The sequence below is a fragment of the Antechinus flavipes genome, chromosome 1, assembly GCF_016432865.1.
Source record: "Antechinus flavipes isolate AdamAnt ecotype Samford, QLD, Australia chromosome 1, AdamAnt_v2, whole genome shotgun sequence".
Classification (NCBI taxonomy): Eukaryota; Metazoa; Chordata; class Mammalia; order Dasyuromorphia; family Dasyuridae; genus Antechinus; species Antechinus flavipes.
In genome coordinates this window covers 669,212,755-669,232,619 of record NC_067398.1, presented here as the reverse complement: position 1 = coordinate 669,232,619, position 19,865 = coordinate 669,212,755, and the positions used below count along the sequence as shown (strand labels likewise).

General features: G+C 45.8%; 1 protein-coding gene across 2 annotated transcripts in view; it reads right to left on the bottom strand.

Annotated features, from left to right (window-relative positions):
- Positions 1-8,378: 8,378 nt before the first annotated feature.
- WDR18 (WD repeat domain 18) overlaps positions 8,379-19,865 on the bottom strand; it is a 31,014-nt gene continuing 19,527 nt past the window's right edge. The window contains exons 8-11 of one of the 2 annotated variants that reach the window (XM_051972134.1): positions 19,014-19,180; positions 13,047-13,115; positions 12,550-12,747; positions 8,379-12,355 (exon numbers count right to left, since the gene is read on the bottom strand). In XM_051972134.1, coding sequence (XP_051828094.1) covers positions 12,224-12,355; positions 12,550-12,747; positions 13,047-13,115; positions 19,014-19,180 — 566 coding nt within the window. In that variant the 3' untranslated portion in view covers positions 8,379-12,223. The remainder of the gene's footprint in view (positions 12,356-12,549; positions 12,748-13,046; positions 13,116-19,013; positions 19,181-19,865) is intronic. The other variant, XM_051972135.1, reaches the window with a different exon arrangement.

Genomic DNA, 19,865 nt, shown 5'->3' with positions numbered 1-19,865 from the left:
GAATTTGAAAAAAACAAAATAATATTTTAAAAAAGAATTTATATTCTACTGGGGGGATATAACATGCACACAAGTAAATTCAGGAGAGGGAGGGAAAATAACATCCTTCTCTTCTCATCTCTCCTCCCAGCTTAGTTGAGATAGTCTCCAAACGTGATCAGAAAGTATTAGTGGGGTATTAAACTGTCTGTAATAGATACAACTGAACTCTAATCCCTTTATGAAATTCAAGAAGAATTGGAGGCTTTAAAAAGTTATACTCTGAGGTGCTTGGGGACAATCAAAGCTTAGAAAAGTTGTAGAATAAAAAAAACTGGGGTGGGGGGGAATTGGAGGATTTCTCTTCCTCTCCCCTCAATTGATCACGGCGTCTAGTAATGACTTGGGAGATAGTGCCTATGGAAGGAGGAAGTTCTTTTTTCTCCTTCCCATATTGGTCTTATAACTCTGATTTAATATTTTTTTCCCCAATTAGATACAAAAATAATTTTAACATTTTTTTCAAATTTTTGATTTTCAAATTTTCTCCTTTCCTCTGACCCTACCTTCTTGTTGAGAAGACAAGCAATTTGCCATACATAGGTTATCCATATGTAGTCCTGCAAAACTCAAACCTATACCTTTGAATAGCAATAAGAGGAGACACTGCATCCAACAAGGAGCAGAGGGGATATAGTACAGACAGACAGGCAGTCTACCTGAGGCAGAGATAGACACAAATGCTAGTCAGACAATAAAAGAAGCAGTTTCAAGAGCAGGACTTCTGGCGGTTGAGAGAGTCAAGCTAAGAAGAGCATCCTGGGATTCCAGCAAAGCATAGAGGCTACAGCCAATGGGAGTTGTGTGGAGATTCCAGACCCTGTAATATCTGTATCCTAAGCGTGTCCCTATTTACCATCAGACTCATTCTTTCCATGATTATTGTGTATATTTATGGGAAAGTGCACCCTGGTGTATGGGAGGAACGAGAGTAGAAAATGCCATATGAGTAAATGTCTCGACTAAAAGCTCATTGTTAAAGGCTAACAGTTAATGGGAAATACACTGATGGAGGCTTTTAAAGTATAAATGTTAGAGAAGTACAATCCCATAGGATTATCCCTAGAATCCAAGAGAGCATCCTCCTTCTGGGATGCTAATTCATAAGTGGAAATTATGGAAAGTATCCTAGAGGGAATGTTACATAAGTAATTATAAAGTAATACAATGTAATTTCAAGAGAAAGAGCATATAATAGCAATGAAATAGAATCAAAGTGGATACCCATCAGTTGGCAAATGGCCAGACATATTGTGATACATGAATACTGTAGAAGGTCTCTGTAAGAAACAATGACTATGAAGACTACAGAGGAGCTTGGAAAGACTTAATTGTGTGAACTGATGTAAGGGGAAGTAAACAAGGAAAACCATTTATACAAAGACTATAACAATGTAAGTGGAAAGAAAAACCACCATAAAATTGAATTATTGTGCAGTGACAAATGATCGAGCTTGGTCTGGAAGAAGAGATGAGAAAATGGAGCAGCTTCTTATCTTTAAAGTGCTGGAGGATTATGGGTGCAGAACATTGCATATACCCTAAGACTTGGTGGATATGCTGATTAGTTTTGCTGAATGACTCTTCTCTCCCCTCAGGGATCTGAGAGGGAGTCTAGAGGAAGGCAGTTGGGATCATGTAATATGGGGACTAATTAAAAGATCTGGGGATATTCAGTCTGGGGGAAAGAAGGCTGAGGATGGCATACACCCTTCAAATAGGAAAGATGGGGCAGATGGGTTTTTAAGAAGACCTAGAGGATAGAATTGTAAGCAATGAAGAGAAATGGAAAGGCAGATTCTGGTTGTCTAACAATCAATGAGTTTCCCATTAGTAGAGGTACTCCACGGCAACAAGAACATATGATGATCAATTCTGATGGACGTGGCTCTTTTCAACATTGAGGTGATTCAGGCCAGTTCCAATAGACTTGGGATGGAGAGAGCCATCTGTACCCAGTGCCATTTGGGATTGAATGTGGATCACAACATAATATTTTCACTTTTGTTGTTGTTGTTTCTTTGCATTTTGTTTTCTTTCTCATTTTTTCCCCTGTTTGATCTGATTTTTCTTGTGCAGCATGATAATTGTATAAATATGTATGCATATTTTGGATTTAATATATATTTCTACCATGTTTAACATAGATTGGATTACTTGCCATCTAGAGGAGGGGGTGAAGAATGGGGGGGGGATTGGAACACAATGTTTTGCAAAGGTTAATGTTGAAAAATTAGCAATGCATATATTTTGAAAATAAAAAGCTTTAATAAAAAAATAATAAAAGTACTCAAGGGGCAAGTAGGGGAATGGTGGATAGAGTAACTTACCTGAAATCAGAAAGATCTGAGTTTGAATCCTGTCTCACTTATTAGCAGTCATTATTAACAGAATCTCAGTTAGAAAGATGCTTATTAAAGGCCAATCAGTTGTTCAGTTGTATGAGACTCTTCACAACTCCATTTGGTATCTTCTTGGCAAAAATACTGGAGTGGTGTGCCATTTCCTTCTCTAGGTCATTTTACAGATAGGGGAATCAAGGCAAATAGAGTTAAATGACTTGTCCAGGATCACAATTCTAGCAAGTGTCTGAGGCTGAATTTGAACTCATGAAGATGAGTTTTCCTGACTCTAGATGGGAAGTTGTATCTACTGCATCACACAGCTGCCCTTACTAGCAGTGTTGACCTTGAGCAATTCACTTAACCTGTCTGCCTCAGTTCTTATTTCTAGAAATCAGGGAATAATAGTGCACCTACCTTAAAGAGTCATTGTGAGAACCAAATAAGATAAAGTTTGTAAAGTATGTTATAAGGGGCTATTATTTTTATTATTATTGAACAAAATAATGGAATGAAGAAGCCTTCATTTCTAAATATGTCCTCCCCCTTTCCCTCTCTATTGAGTCAACCATTTATAAGAAAGAATAAGAAAGAGGAAATTATTTCAGCAAAATGAACCAACACATTTTGTCAGCATATGCAATGGCTCGTTTTCCTTATGACCCTGCTTTAGTAATAGTAGTAAGAGGAGTGGCTGACATTTTCACAGCACTTTAAAGTTTGCAAAGCCCTTTATAAGCCTTTTCTCATTTGAGCCTTTAAAGTCCTTATGAGTTAGGTATTACAGATATCATTTTACAGTACAGATGAGGAAACAAGAACAGAGGGATCAAGCAACAGCTAAATAAGGTCAAAGGCAGACTCCTTAGCATCAGTCAGTCTAGTTCAGACACTCATTCCCACTTGTTTATACCTGCCTGGTAATTGCTCTTTTTGTTTCTGCTCTTGATGCCAGATTTATGTTCTTTGTGATATGTATACACACACACACACACACACACACACACACACACCCTAATTAGATCACTTCTCTGCTCATTGTCCCCTTCCCCTCACCTCTCTAGACTGTGGGTTCTCTGAGGGCAGACACTATATCCTGATCATTTTGGCATTTTCCTTAACACAATATTAGGCTAGAATGATAGTGGAGTATAGGAGAAGAACTCTAGATTTGGAAAAAACCTGGGCTTGCATTTCAGATCCAGCACTTATTTGCTATGTGACCTTAGACAAGTCATTTGACTTACATGAGTTTCCTTTTCCTTATCTGTAAAGGGGAGGAAGTGATGCTCTCTGGATTGTTATGACTTTGTAAAATAGAGAGTTGGGGAAAATATGTCCATATAAGAAATATTTTTCCATACATTTAGGACTGTAGATTTAGATCTAGAAGATCCTTTGATCCCATCTGGTCTAAGTGCCCTTTTTTTTAAAGATAAAGAAACTGAGATCCCCAAACTCCAGGCCATATAAGAAGGCTTGTATAAAAAGGCCAGGATTCATACCCACACCCTCCAGAGTTTTTGTTCTTTAATCATAATCATTATTATATAGAGTAAGGTAATGGGGTTAAGTGACTTGCTCAAGGCTACCCAGCTAGCAAGCATCAAGTTGAATTTGAACTCAGGTCCTCTGACTCCAGGACTGGGCTCTATTTAGCTGCCCCTTTCAGTCCTTATTAACAGAATCCCAGAGCTAGGAAGGTGCTTAGAAGCCATTCAGGCCATTTTCTAAATGAACAGGAATGCTGGCTGTCTTTTGATCTATATCCAAAGACTCCCAATATCCCCAAGGCCTCTCATCCGGCTCTGGGGCCGTTCTAGGAAATTTTTTGTAGATTTTTTTTATCCCCCAATAAGACTCTCTCCCCCCACAACCACCCCACCCCAATTCTGCCCTCTGGGCCAAGCGGAACAAAGCCTTTCAAATACTTGAAGACAGCTCTCTTTTCCCTTCCCTCCCTTCCCCCCTTCTCTTCTCCAGGCTAATGGAAGGCTGAATGGTAGGCATAAGGGGGCTGCAGCTAATTGCCAAAGATGACCAGCACGATAACTGTTTAAAAGGTCCCTTCTCTAGATAACGGGTTATTATAATGGGCGACTGTTGAATCGAAGGGGAGATGGGAGGCTCTGGTGGGGACGGTTTGTTGTCCTGGAGCTAGGAAGCGCTGAGAGGATCAGGGACCCAATGTCACAGCGGAGGCTGGGAAAGAAAGGACAGATCCCGCTCAGGTTTCCAGCCACGTTCTCGGCCCCACCTCCTGGGGCACCACAGCCTCTGGCAGTTCAGCTCCAAGCAGGAAAAAAAGGGTTTGAAATAACACTCAGATCCCCCTGAAGCTCATAGTTCCAGGGAGCCTGTTACTAGGCGTCTTTGAAAATAAGGGAAGATTGCATCCTCATTGGCTGTCCCAGAATAGCCGGGGTCAGTGGAGGCAGGGTGCATCTCTCTCCACTGTGCAGAGGTATGACCTTCACCCTGGCTGACCTATTGGAACATCGCAGATGGGCTCTGCCAGTGGCCACCTTCCTCCGTGCGGCTTGCTGCCCTTTTCTTCCTCCAACTAAGAATCCTAACCTTTTCCTAAAATGGCAATATTCCTTCGGAAGGGAAGTTCTAAGTGTAAGGAAGAACACTGGATTTGGAAACAAAGCTGGATCGAGGTTCCGAACCTCACCTAAGGATAATCTTAAAAGACAGACAGCATATGTTGTTCCTATTTTACAGAATCTATAGGATTCTCTATAAATCTGAGATGCTTCCAATGCTCCTGTTCATGTAAAGCACTGGCCTGATGGCATCAAGTTCTAGATGAGTTCCCAGACTATTAAATATATGTCATATGTGCTGAGGAGACCGACGGATTCACTATCCACCCAAGGAAAACCAAGTGGATGAGTAAAGCATATTTTCCAAAGTATGGATGCAGTGGGTTGGTTCCTCCAAAGTGGGTCAATCAGCCCCTATGTTTTGGACAGACACTGAAGATGGAAAAATAGCTGACCTAGGGATTGAATCGGAGGAGCAAAGCACATCAGATTTGAGTAGTTAGTTGGATAAGGCTTTTATAACCCTTAAGTTTCTCCTTGAAACAAAAGCATTCTTCAGTCATGCTATTTAATGTCACAGAACTAAAAGGCATGGGAAGTACATGGTGGACAGGGGTAGATGTAACACAAAAGCAACCAGTTTGAGAGGGTGGAAAAGCTGTTATGGGAAAGAAGTGGAACTGGAAAAGTGACAGGGGGTGGGGGAATTGAGTAACTAACAGGGTGGCAATGGTCTTGGATAAATCCATTGGATTGTAAACTTCGTGAGGGCAGAGACTGTCTATGACTCTTTTTGTAAGCACATAGTACATGCTTAACACTTATTGACTGACTGAAGTGATGAGGTCCCATATGGAGGCAGTGACAGAGGAAAGGAGGGGACATATTGGAGAGATGTTACAAAAATCAAATTGACAGGATTTGGCAACAGATTGGATGGGGAGAGTGAGAGAGAAAAGAAGCTGATGACCTAGATGATCTAGGACTGGTAACCTCCCATCTACGACTGGGAGGATGGTTTTCTCATCTGTAATAGAAAGATTTGGAAGGGGGAAGGGTTTGGGAGGAGAGATGCATTCGGTTTTGGACACCGATTTGAAGATGTCTACAGGAAATCAAGTTTGAGATGTCTGAGAGGCAGTTCAAGATTTGAGACTAGAGATCAGGAGAAGAAGGGGGCTCCCGGCAAACCACACTCCCCTTGTGGAGGATTTAGGGGAGGATGAGATGGTTTGTGATCTGTCCCAACTGAAGGAACATGCACTTTGACAAGATCACAGTTTCAAAGAAGTGTTAAGATTTACAGATTAGGAAACTGAGTCTAAGACAAAAAATATTTCAACACTCCTACTTTAAATGTCAGAGGCAGGATCAAATCCAGGTCTCTGCTTCCAAGTCTGGTGCTCTAAACATTTGAGTGTCGCTGTCAGTAGCATAGACCTGGAATTGGGAAAACCCAAGTTCCAATCTGGTTTCAGGTAATAGCTGTGTGACCTTGAGCTTTGTGACTTTTGCCTCCGTTTTCTAATCTGTAAAATGGGGGCAATGATGTGACTCAGGGTTGTTGTGAAGGGAAAATGAAATATAACTCCCTTTGCAAACCTCCAAAGTATTATATAAATGCTATTATTTTACTATTATGATATACTATACCATGCTTGCCTTTTAGTTTGAAAGATAAAGGATTTATGGGAAATGTAGCATCCCTGAGAGAACTGGTATTGCTTAGTCAGTCAGCAAGAGTTTATGTGCCTACTGTGTGCCTGGGGACTGAGATAGGTTGCTGAAGACCCACACCCACTTGAAATGAGAATTATATCATTTTACTAGAAAAAACATAAGGAAGCTCTGAGAGACTAAGCCTTGGCAATAGAGACAGAAATAATACTCAAGTAGCTTCTATTATTTTTGAGGGGAAAATAATGCAAACACACACATCCAAAAAGATGCAAAATTTATACCAAAAAAAGCTAATTTTGGAAAGAAGGGATGAGAACAGGCCTTACCTGGGAGCTGGGAATTCTAACAAGGGAGGGAGTGCATCCCAGCCTGAAGAAGAGCCAGGACAGCCAGTCCTGCTAAGGCTGAAGGCAGAGGAAGATGGACTGTGACCTGGGAGGAACAGCAAGCCCACTTTACCCGGAGGGTTCTACACGTACTAAGCCTGGGAAGGTAGGTCGGCACGATTGTGAAGGACTTTGAATGTCAACCGGAGGAGGTTGACTCCATGGGTAGCAGTCCCAGGATGGCTAAAAGGGACCAATTAGAGGGCTATTACAATAATCTAGGGGAGAGGTAATGAGTCGTGTCCAACTCCTTGTGACCTCATTTGGGATTCTCTTGGCAAAGATGGTAGAGTGCTTTGACATTTCCTTCTCCAGCTCATTTTAACAGGAACTGAGGCAAACAGGGTTAAGTGACTCGCCCAGGGTCTTTCTCAGTTCAAGTCCAGCGCTCTGTGCACCATCTCGCTGCCCCTGACAAGTGATGGTCTGAACTAGGAGCATGTTCATGAGAGGAAAGGGGACAAGACATAGAAAGGTAAGTGAGGTTGCAGATGCATGAGTCTGGAAGGCTGGTGGTGTCCTGGACAGTTACATTTGGAAGGGGAATGTCTTTGAGGAAGATGAAGGAGGATGAGAGGATGAGACGGGGAGGATAGAGTCGTCGCCCTTGTTTTGAACATGCTGAGCTGGAGATGCCTAGAGACTGATTATTCAGTCTGAAATGTTCAGCAGCAGTCAGTGATGTGGGACTGGAGCTTGGGAGAAAACTAGGAGCAGACCAATCAATCCGGGAGTGATCTGCGTAAAGATAATTGAGCCTAGAGGAGCTGATGAAAGCGGAGAGAGGGCTGGAGACAGAACCCCGTGTGCCATGGCTAGCTACAGGGCAGCACAGGGATAGTGACCCAGCAAGAGTGAGAGGAGTTGGGAGGCTATTTAGGGGGAAAGCAAAGGTTCTGGTCAGGGCGGATGGAGCAGTAGTAACTGACAGGTGAGACGCAGAGCTCCTCAAACTTTTACTTTGCTCATTCTCACAATGCCGATGACCGGCCTTTTGGAGTGAAGTGGAGACCAAGGTGAATGGACAGCCAGCAAGTAGGGAGGGAGCAATGACTTCCCAGAATGCTAAGGGATCTGGCTATGGTGCTCAGCTAATTGCCTTCATTTGCTCTTTGAAAATTCACGAGAATGGAAGCCACTCCAAAGAACTAAGGGACAGCGAGATGGGCTTAAAATTAGATACTTCCAAGTTCAAACCTGGCCGTGAACACTTACTGTGTGACCCTGGGCAACTGAAACCCTAATTGCCTTAGTTCCTCATCTGTAAAATGGGGACATGCAAGAAAAGGAAAACAAGTATTCTTTGCCAAGAAAACCCCATGAACAAAGGAACCAATTTTGGGCCGATTTTCAAGAGACAAGAGAATGGAGTCTGAAAAATATTCAGTGAGCTTGACTTTAATTCTTGGCAAAAATCTTATGTGAAATAGTAAAAGGTAGAAAAAGACAAATCCAGTATGATTCTGTCAAGCAGGTCATGTCAGACTAATCTTATTTCTCTTTTGGACAGGATTACTAGGCTTAATCAGGGGAGTGCAGTAGTAGACAATAGATCACCTGGATTTTAGTAACAAAATCTCTCATACAAGTCTGGAGAAAAAACAGGTGCAAGTTAGGAATTTAGTTCATGGGATTTGGATTGGTTGTAACAAGGTACTCATTTAATGACTCAGTGTCACCTCAGAAGATCTCTAGTAGGGTGCCTCAAGTATTGGTGATGCTTAACATTCACAATGCCTCGGGAAGTCATAGAAGGCACCCACGTCCAATCTGCATACATGGCAAGTCAGAGAGGGGTAGCTGACATTCACGATTAAAGATCTTGGCAGGCAAGAACACTGGTCTGAATATTGTGCTATATATGAAATTTAATAAATACTCCAAATTGGGTTCCAAAATTCACCTTCACAAGTGTTAAATCAAGTTGACATGGCAATGAGTCAGTGTGAGAAGGCAGTCAAAAAGCTAATATGACCTTGGACTACATTGAAGATTGGAGAACAGTAACTAGGACAGAGTAATCAGAGCTTTGTCTCAGGGCACAAATACCTGTAATGTCCCAGCTAAGGAAGGCTATTAAGGTGGGGGACATCCAAGACAGTGAAGGGCCTGAAGTTCATACATGTGTATGAACTGAATTGGAATTTCCTATTTAGGCTGGAGAAGACTCAAGGATAGCTGTCTTCAAGCATCTTAAGGGTGATCATGTGGGAGGGGAATTAAAACTTATTCTGCTGGAACAAAGGGGAAAGGAGCAAATTTAGGTTTGATAAAAGGAGTAACTAATTATCTAACAGAGATTCAAGCAGCATTGGGCTCCCTCTACTGGAATCTTCCAAAGGTAGAAGGATTCTCATTGAATTATAGGTTATCTTAGTTGGATTGAGCTCCTATGGGACCTAGGGCCAGTCTGCTCCACCTCCTCCCCATGACCCCATGAGCAGTCAGCCTGCCTCCTATTCCCAGGGACCCCTTTCCCTCACTGCTCATGTGCCTGTGCCAAGGCCATTATCTGGGGAGGATACATCCATACACAGCTCCGGGTCACATTTTAGGAGACATTGACCAGCCAAAACCTCTCCAGATGAGCAGGATTGGGTGGGAAAAGGGCTTGAAATTCTGCCGCACGAAGTTTCTTTGGGAGCATATGGTTGATGAGACCCATTTTCACATTCATTTGTAAAGATTTAGGAGGAAAAACCATCTTTATTGAGTAACTCCTATGTGGCGGGCACTGTGCCAAGTGCCTGTAAACATTATCTCATTTGATCACTTGGCATAGAACTGGGAGGGACCTCAGAGGCCATCTGGTCCAGATTCCTTAGTTCACACAGAAAGAAACCAAATCTTAGATGATTAAGGGATCTGCTCAGGCTCAAAGATCCTAAATTTCAGAGGAAGGATTTTAAATCCACTCAGACTCATTCCAGAGCCAATGCTCTGTCCACTTGACCAGCTGGATCCTGTAATAAATAGTGCTGGACTTGGAAATCAGAAAGACCTGAATTCAAATCCTGTTTCTCACACATACTAGCTGTGTGACTCTGGGCAATCCAATTACTTGTTTTCTCAACTGTAAAATGGGATAAAAGCAATCTACCTCAGAGGACTCTTGAGATAAAAGAGATGGCACCTTTAGAGCTTTATAAAGCGTTCAAGTTGGGCAGTTAGATAGCACAGTAGGTATGGGCTTGGAGCCAAGACCCAGGTTCCAATCTGGCTGTGTGACTCGGGCCCGTCACTTTACCCTGTTTGCCTCAGAAGGTAATGGCAGATCAGTTCAGTGCCCTTGCCAATAAAGTCCTAAGGACAAATCACAAAGAGTTTGACATGACTAAAAATGATGAAACAATAAAAAACCCTAAAAGTCCTACAGGAGATGCCAGCTATTGTTAAATACTTTGGAGAGGCTATTCCTGAGATTTCCAGGTCTTAGCAGGCAGAACCTGCGAGTTGCTGTGGTTAAAAAAAGCAAAACACCTTCACGGGGCCATTCATTCATTGGTCATCCTGGCAATCCTATGGGGTCTGGCTGATGGATGGCTCATGTAACGCCCCTAGAAGAATTCACACAACCCTCCAGTAACAAGGGGGCACAAATGCCCTCTGTGCCACTTGCCCACCTCCACTTGGCAAGCACCAGAGAAGGGGCCGTCATTACCTCTCGGCATAGCCCACTTCCCTTCCCTTCCCTCCTCCACATGACAGGCCTATCCTATTCCTCCTGAGATTCCTCTTCCTGTCAAACCGAGCTCCTGAGACATGGTCTCAAACCCTCTCCCCGTCTTCCAGCATGTCCCTATCTTGTGAGATGGCTAGCAGGCTATTTAACCCTCCCTTCTCTGCTTGGAGAAGATATCAAGGAGTCAGTCCACTTGATCTGGGTTTGCCAACCTAAATCCTATCTTGTCCTCCTTGCCTCACTGGGCCATCCTGTAAGGATGAGGAGGCAGTGAAAATGACTTTGAGCCACTAAAACAATTTGAATGCTTGACCTTCTCCAGCTCCAACAGAAGAATGCTCTGTAATGAGCTGGAGCCGGGGGCTGACAGGATGAGGGAAAGCAGAAGGAAAAGAGGGATCATCAGTTTCTTAAGTCCATAGGTTTTTTTAGCAGACCTACAGAATTAAAAATCATGTGAACCAGGCCAGATCTGCCAAGGATTATGGGTGGTTTATAAACGAGGTGTTTGGAAACTGCCTTAGGTAAGAGCTAGGCTGAGGGGAAAGCAGCTCACCAAAGGGTCATGTGCTTGTTCAGATCAATTGGGAAGATTTAGCAAAGACAGGGAATGGGGAAAAAGCCCACATATCAAGGCTAGGAAGAATAAAATATCCACGCAGGTTTTTGACTTTTTTTTGTTTTAAAAAACAACCAATAAAAAACCCCAACTATATATACATAGCTAGATAGGTAGATACAGACTTACATCTATATCTATCTAACTATGTATATATAGAAAGATGTTTCCTGAGACAAAGAACACCAAGTCTCCAGGGAAAAACAAAAACAAAACAGGTCTGGCAGGGTCCCAGACGACCTACATGGAGACCAAGTAGGGCTCCCCGAAGCCCACCACACGGACCTTCCCACTCGGTCACACTGAGGAGGTGAGCCTGAGCCTCCCAGCTTGACTATTGCTTTGCCCCAATATTAAAGATGGGGAAGAAGGGAGGGAGAAGGTTGGCAGTTATTTCATGAGGAATGCTCCTCCTTGGGCTACGGGGTAACAAGTATACTGACTGGGGGAGTGAATGAAGGGAGCTAGGGCCTTCACCTGAGAGAAGGGAAGAGAGAAAATGAAGGCCCAAAAAAAGCCCTTTTATCAAAATCCAGGATCTCATGGACTAAAAATATAAAGAGGCCCTTGGTCAGTTGGTGCCATTGCAGCTGGGTTCCCAGCGGCCCCAGGAGACCTTGCAGTGACAGGGCGCCCGGCCCCTCTCTCCACCCCGGGCATTCTGTAGAGTCAGCGCTGGGGCAGACTCTCACCACAAGTGCGTTGGCTGCTGCGTGCCCACCTGCCCACAGCCCAGGCTGTCACACGAAGGCCATGCATTCAGAATCTGGTCCCAAACCATAGGATGTGGCCACAAGCAAACGCCCTGCCCCAAGCCCTCGTGACGGTCAGGAGGCCCTCGGGCTGCGGGCATCGGCTCCATGCAGGTCCGGGGGCCGTGTGGCCGCTGGCTTCTGGGCAGCGGGCCAGGCGGGGGGAGCTGGGAATCATTTGGGCGGCTTGGTGATGATGTGGCTGGAGAAGTCAAAGAGGTCCTTGTTGATTTTCCGCAAGGCGTTCACCTCTTCCTCCAGTTCGGTCACACGGATTTTCAGTTGCTCCTGGTCTCCCAGGGAGTTCTGGGGGAAGAGGAGATACAGCATGAGCAAAGGCAGGCTGTGGGTGGCTCAGTCCCTAAGACTAAGCTCCCTGGGCCCACTGGGAGGGAAGCCTGGGGGCAGAGGGGCCTGAGGTCCCCCCAGTGAAGCACAGATTCCCAGAAGCACTCCCAAGCGGGGAAGGCCCTGAAAAGGGGCCCCAGACAAATCCTGGCCTGGACACTTGTGAGGAGCAGCTGCGGAGGTCTTCCAGGGCATGAGGGGACGGGTGCCCACAGGACATTGTCACCGATCTTTGATAGGCCACAGCCACCTGGCCCCCAACTGACTCTGGAGGATGAAAGTAGCCAGCTGCTTTCCTTGCCACGCAGATCTGGTGTAGACCACCGATGGCTCAGACCACTGGGCAGAAGCTCCAGAGGCCAATTTTGAGAGAACACAAGGAAAAATTTGAATTGTTTGAGAAACTAATTGGTTAAGTGCAGAGTTCACCATCACCAGCTGCTTCTAAGCAGAGGGAGAAGGCAGAAGGGATTCCTGCTTTGACTGGGTCTTAGCACCAAGCGCTTTGGATTGCGGCAGTGACCTGAACTGTCTCTTCTCTGCCCGGCTTTCCCTAGCAGAGAACCATGGTCCTGTCCCAGGGAGAGCTGGCAATATCGGCTCCCTGGGAGGGAGGGCTGGGGAGCTCCGGCCCGCCAGACATTCTTACCTTATCCAATGTAGTACACATCACAGAATGCAGCGTCTCGGCTCTCTCCAAATAACTCTTCTCAGATTCCTGAGAGAAGTAGAAAGTTAGGGTTTTCTCTCCAATTAATTATACCCTTATTAATGTCATTTCAGCACAATAGGGTTTGAATAGTAACCCCATGTCCCACTCTAATCAGGGACTGATACTTTTACTGAAAAAGTTTCCAAAGTTTTCAACCTTAGCTTTTCCTCTTTTCAGAAGTCACACTATTCCACATGGAAGAAAGAGGAAGGATCAGGAACCAGATCTCCTGGGATCTGCCCCTAAGCCCATTTAGGGGCAACTTGATTCCTATGTGCTGGATCCTGTGCCCTCAATCATAAATTTGACCTACAGAGGACTGAGCCAAGACTCTTGGCTTGTGCATCTAACCTTACTAATCACATGATAGCAAGTTCTGTTCTTTTCTGGGCCTATTCCCTCAAAAAAAGGTAAGAATTAGATTCGATAAAGGCCCTTACCTTGGAAAGCCTCATAAGACCCTCCCAGCCCTGACATCATGGGTTCAAAGGGTCCCCCCGAGGTGTGATAGCCTACAATTCTATGTAAGAAAAGGGCAGGGGAAGGGTAAAAACAATGACTGATTCAAGATTTTAATACCACAAACTAGATAGGATGTAGCTAAGCCATGTGGCTGTTCTACAACAGAGAAGATGATCCCCAGGAGAACAGAGATGGGGGGAAGTGAATCCCTCCAGGGAAGGCCTCTCCTGTCTCTAGGCCACTGTCCTAGACGGTAGGTAATCCCAGAAAGAGATGGATGGGCTGCGTTCTTTGATGCTTGCAGAAAGAAATTTGTTTCTTGGCTCAGGGCTGTCTGAAAGTTCTGCCTTTCATTAAGCTTGGGAAGGCCACTCTCTGCAGAGGCATCCTCTGGGCAGAGTTAATCCATCAGACCTGGCAGCTCTGACTGCTCTCTGGAAAGCCAGGGAGCACCTGACAAGAATGGCAAACTGAGCCCCCAGCGCTGGGACTACTCTGACAAGTAGAATCATAAAGCGAATCTCCCTCCTCCCCCTTCCCCCCCTCTCCAGCCTTATTTTAGAGAGGGGAGCTGAGGCACACAAAGAAGGGACTTGCCTGAGTTACTATGGATTCCCTGTGCTCTTTTCACCACCGCAGACAGAATGATGGATAGAATAGGGTCCAAGGCTCTCACTCCCTACAGGGCTCCAGTTCCCTTAACATGCCATGTGACATTAACCAAAGTCAGTCAGGCTGACAGGGGCATTTCATCACCGCTCGCTCTGTGCCAAGCATTGGGCAGATCCAATGAAAGGCAAAAACCAGAGCCTCTGTCCTCAAGGAGCTCCTGATGGACCGGGGGATACAATGTGCAAACAGCTCTACCCATATACACTGGGCAGTGGGGCGAGGGTGGAAATCTCAGGAGACAGCACGTGCAATAAGAGAAATGCCTGCTGTGACATCTTAGCTGGCACCTGAGGGAAGTCAGAGAAGACTGCCAGGAGGCAGAGCATTCCAGCTCTGAGAAGGGGCAAAAGGCACAAGATGGGGAGATGGGGTACGCACAGGGGCCACGGGAAAAAGTCTGCGATGTCAACCACAGTCATTGACTGGAGGATGGACAATAGCTATTAAGGAGACCAAAGGCCACAATGAGGAATATATACCACTATATGACTTTGGGCAAGTCAATTCCAAGGGATCCTAGAGATCAAGTACCCCCCTTTCAGTGACCTGCTCAAGGGGACCCCCGCGATCCTGTGACAGAATTTCTCTCTGTAGCAGCCTGCTGCCTCAGTTTCCCTATCTGTCCAATGAGCCTCCTCTATTGCAGCTGATCAAGGTTTTTTGTGGCTTTAAATACTACCAGGATTAGCCTGGGCTTCATAAACTTTTTCAAATATGCTGATTGCAGCCTTTCCACTTTGTAATCCATTTTGTAAGGGATTTGATGCTCTTTAAGAGATCGTTCTGAAAAGGGGTCTCAAGACTTCCCCAGGCTGCCAAAGGACATACCGAGGCTGCTCAGACAGTCACTGGCCTGGGAAGAAGAGACTCTTGGGGTCGGGGAAGCTGCTCCAGGCTTGGAAGAATGGGCAAGTGTGGAAGTCGGGATGGGGAAGAAGGCCACTATCAGGAAGGCAGACTTACATGGCCACAGTGAAGACAGAACAGTGGAAAGTATACTTCAAGGACAGGCATTTTGGATGTAACAGAGCTCCCAGGGTGCAACCAATAGGAAAATCGGCTAGGAAGGGAGACTGGGAACAGAAGGCCTTGAACACCAGGCTCAGGAGTCTGGACTTAAAGCCAACAGGAAACACCTGAAGGCAAAAACTAATTCAAAAAGAAAGGGAGCAGGGCAGTTGCATAATCATTAGAGCCCTCAATGGCAAGGTGCCCATGCCCTTGGCATTCTAGAGCCACCTTGACAGCGGTTCCAAGGATGGGAGAAGTTCAAGGAAGGCCAGGTGATAGCATGGCTGAGAGGAATGGGAGGAGGGATGGATGGGTCTCAGTTTCTCCATCAGTCCAATGAAGAGGGCTGGACTAGAGGTATGACTCAAATTTCTTGTAGCACTAAATTTCTATGATTTTTTAAAAGTAAAATCTGAGAAATCTGGAGGAACAATTAATAAACCAAATTTTTTTTCCTTCTGGAGGGGCAGCAGAGAATGAATGGAAGCTATACTAGAGATGTCATCCATGTAAGGAACTCTCGGCATGGATACTCTAGTCATCAATGCTACCAGTGACTCAAATTTAATATGTTGTCTTTAAGAGTTATGGGGTAGGAAGTATCAGAAAGACTAGGAGATTTGCCTATGTCCATGTAACAAGTACATGATAGATGGAACCTGGGGATGCCCGTCCAAGGCTAATCTGTTTCCAATATAAAACATTCCTTCTAAAATGACATTTATTTAGGGTCAACCAGGTGGCACCATGGATAGAGCACCAGCCCTGGAACCAAGAGGACCTGAGTTCAAGTCTGATCCCAGACTTGATACTTCCTAGCTGTGTGACCCTGAGCTGTCACTTAACCCCAACTGCCTCAAAAAAGGGAGGAAAGTTATTTAATCCCTGAAAGCTTTTACATTTGCAGAGCACTTTAATCCCATTCTCATCTGAGCCTCTCAAAACCCAATAATTTAAGATCTCTACACATGATTATCCCCAAGTTATAGGAGGGATTAACAGGCTCAGGGGGGATGGCGTTGCCTACAGTTAGACACCCAGCAGTATAACAGGTAAAATGTGGACCCAGTTCTTCTACCACCATTCCCAGGGGCAGATAGCCTGCATGGACCAGTCTCTCTCCCTCTGCTCCTGCATTATTCACTGAGCTGAGCTGCTGATCCCACAGCCCTTTCCCATCCCAACTTCCAATGACAACGGCCAGAGGCTGAGCTAGCTCCTTTCCAACGGCCAGGAGGGACGACAGGGCTAATGCCATCTCTCCTCCACAATAACACCACCCAAACCCGTGTAAAAGTTATCACCTTTAGAAATAACCAGTTAATTGAAAAATGCTTAAAAAAGGTTCTGTGAAAAACTTTTAAGGAATCCCTAGGCAGCTAACAGAGTACAGAAGTACATGCAAGGTAAAGTTAAAGTACTCTAGTAAAGGCCCTGCAGGGCCAGGTGCTGAAACCCGTCTTCCCTAGGATTAAATGAGGCATTGAGGTCTATGACACCCAAGTAAGCATTCAATTACATCAATTTTAGCTTTATCTGTCTCCCAGAAACCTTCCCCTCCTACAGCAGACAATGGCTAGCATAGAAAAATCTTTAGGAAGAATTGGAGGGATGAGCCACATATAATCACCACCATACACTCTGCCCCTACCTTCTCCTCCAGGGCCTTTTGGAGCATGGAGGGGGTCCCAGGTGGTTTCTCTAGGATGATGTCAGAGAAGCATAAGCTTGGACAGGCTCTGCCCATCTGGAAAGGCTAAGCATGGGCTGAGTAGCACGTCTGTTGGATGAGCAAGGAGGCCAGCCCCAGAGAGAGGGATGGATTTTTTCCCCAGTTCTACAGCAATTCACAAAACCAGTCTGATTCTTAAAGGGGGGCTGCTCTCTTCAAATGGAATGAGGAAAAAGGTAAATAGGGGGGTTTGATATCAGACACTTGCCTCCTGGTTCTTATAGGACCCAAGGTGAGCCTGGGAAACCACTGCCTTTTCTGGGCCCAATGACCAGATGGCCACTGAATCCATGATTTTATGATCCGCACTGGTATACGGTATATCCTAGTGACTGTCATCACATGCCCTGAGCCCTGGGTGACCCTGAGCACCTAAGCAATTGAAAGGGCTGGATGAGGTCATGCCAGCTAAGATCCCATGTAAATCCAGAAAGAGCTCCCAGTGCGGGAATTCCCTTTGTCAAGACAGGTCCTAACCCTCCCAGGGAACTGTAGGAGGTGCACAGGAGGCTTAGGTATCATACTGGAACAAAATTCAAATCACAGTCTTCCTGACCCCCAGCCTAGACTCTACCCATCACCCCGAAGTATCCCTGTTTCCCAAACATCAGCATGAACCTTCCCCTGGTCTGGATCTATTAGCCATGAGCACACCTGAACTCTGACAAGGGGGCAGAACCAAGAAGCAGACTAGGATAAATGGGATAAATCAGACCCAGCTGGTATGGGTCTGGCCCAACTCTCTAAGCAGACAAGGGCAGACACAAACATCAGCTTTCAAGTACAAAAAAAATGGAATTTAGGCTGAGGCCAGGGAGAACTTGGGAGGGAGACATGTTCCTGGGACACTTTAGTGGTCAGCCCCTGATTATAAGAGAACAGAAACATTAACCCTGAAACTAGAAGAAAGAAAGGTCTAAGTGCATTCCCAAGGGAGATGCTCAGAGCCTGGGCTGCTTGCCCTTTCTGGTAATGACCTGGAGCAAGGCAGATGACTTAGCTAATAGGGCCAGGATCCAAAAATATCTGGACAGACTAGAATGATGGACTGAATCTGTAAGATAAAACTTATCAGGGACAAATGGAAGATCCTACTTCCAGGTTAAATAAAGCAGCCCCACAAGTACTAAATGGCTGAGCTGAGGTCACACAATAGCTCTTAAGAAAAAGATCCAGAAGTCTTAGTGATATATAAATGTAGACAGTCATTGGGTGATGTGGTAGACAAAAAAGACCCCACAGGATTTTTGATGTCATTAAGATCTCATCTGGAGTAACACACTCTAGGTATCCCATTTTAGGAAGGACAACGATAAGCTAGAATTCTTCCAGATAAAGGTGATTGGGACAGTTAGGGGACCACATCATATAAGAAGTAGTTTAAGGAAGGGAGGATGTTTACCTTAAAGAACAAGGAAGGACATTGGAGTGTTTTTCTGTATCTAAAGAACCACCAAGTGAAAAATAGATTAGATCTGGAGGTTACAGGGCAATAAGAGTGCCAGCTAGAAGGTGACTATTGTTGTTGCTCAACCTACAAGCTGGATGATCATCAACAAGCATTTATGAGGCATCTGCTACATGCCCAGGGCAGGGCAGGGCAGAGCAGAGGGGGCTCCTTTTCTGGCCAGGAGTCAGCCCAGCTGCTCTCTGAGCCCTTTAGGCCTCAGGACCGTGTAAAGCTGTGCCAGCCAATGTAGGCCAGAGAAATAAAGCCTTAGGGTAAAACTCCTGTGGTCTAAGGCCAAGCAACTGTGGCCTCTGCAAGTTTGTTGGACATCCTATGTGGGTTCCTCTGTGGCTGCAAACAGCCCAGGCTTTGTCTCCAAGAACCAGGTTGGCTTTTTTGGGCCAGTTCCAGTAGGAAAAGGGACTGCCAGGCTCTAGAGAGCCCAGGCTGCAGCCCAATAGATGCTTTATGAGCCCTTCAAGGCCCACTTTTCTCCCCACCACCACAGATGAGAACACAGAGGATCAGCCAGGTGGTCCCAATCCTCCCCAGGCCCATGGGTTGCAGACCTCCATACCTGCCGATGCATGCCCAGGCGCAGCATCACTGCCTCATTCCCCGATCCTTCACTGCTCTCTGTTCCCAGAAGGTTCTTGCTGAACTTGGGCAGGGGCATGGTGGGCTTGCAGTCTGGGTTGAACATGCTGGCAGGGGCTAACACGATGAAGGCATTGGTGACAGGACCTAGAGGAGCACCACGACACATCCTCAAACACAGGCTCGAGGACTCGGCAATCGAAGGGAAACCAGGCCCGTCACCTTAGGCTGCGCAGCCTGACATGGACCAGAGCTATTCCCACTGGTGCCCGGCCCAGAACCGAACATGCTCCTGAAACAGCACCCTGTAGCAGCCACCTCAGCCTTTTCCCTTTTAGGTGGGGGAGGGAGGCTGGACGGGCAGAGGGCCTTCCCGGGCCTGGCCCACAGCACCCAGCCTGGGCCTTTTCTGCTTTCTCAGCCTGGGCTGAGTGGGCCCCACCCCCACTGGCTGCCAACCTTGCAGCCTCAAGGGGCCTCAGAGATGCTCAGTCTGGTCTCCTTATTTTAAAGATGAGGACAGTCCCACAGATAACCGATGCCCAGTCACACCATGAATCACATGCTGTATTAGAGGAAATTCTGCTATGAAAAGAAAAGGAAAAGCCCAACTGGGAGAGGAAGCCAAAAGGAGAAAACAGGCCGTGGGGGCTCCCAGGAGCCCCAAGTTCCAGGATGGGGCTTCTTCACCTGCATAAGGTCCTGGGGCCCAGACAGGCTGAGGACATCAGGGACAGTGAGTCACCGGGACATTTGGGGTGTGGCTTAGCCAGTCAACACTCCCAATGACCTGAGCCCTTCCTCCCCACTGCCAAAGCTGCACCAGAGGGTA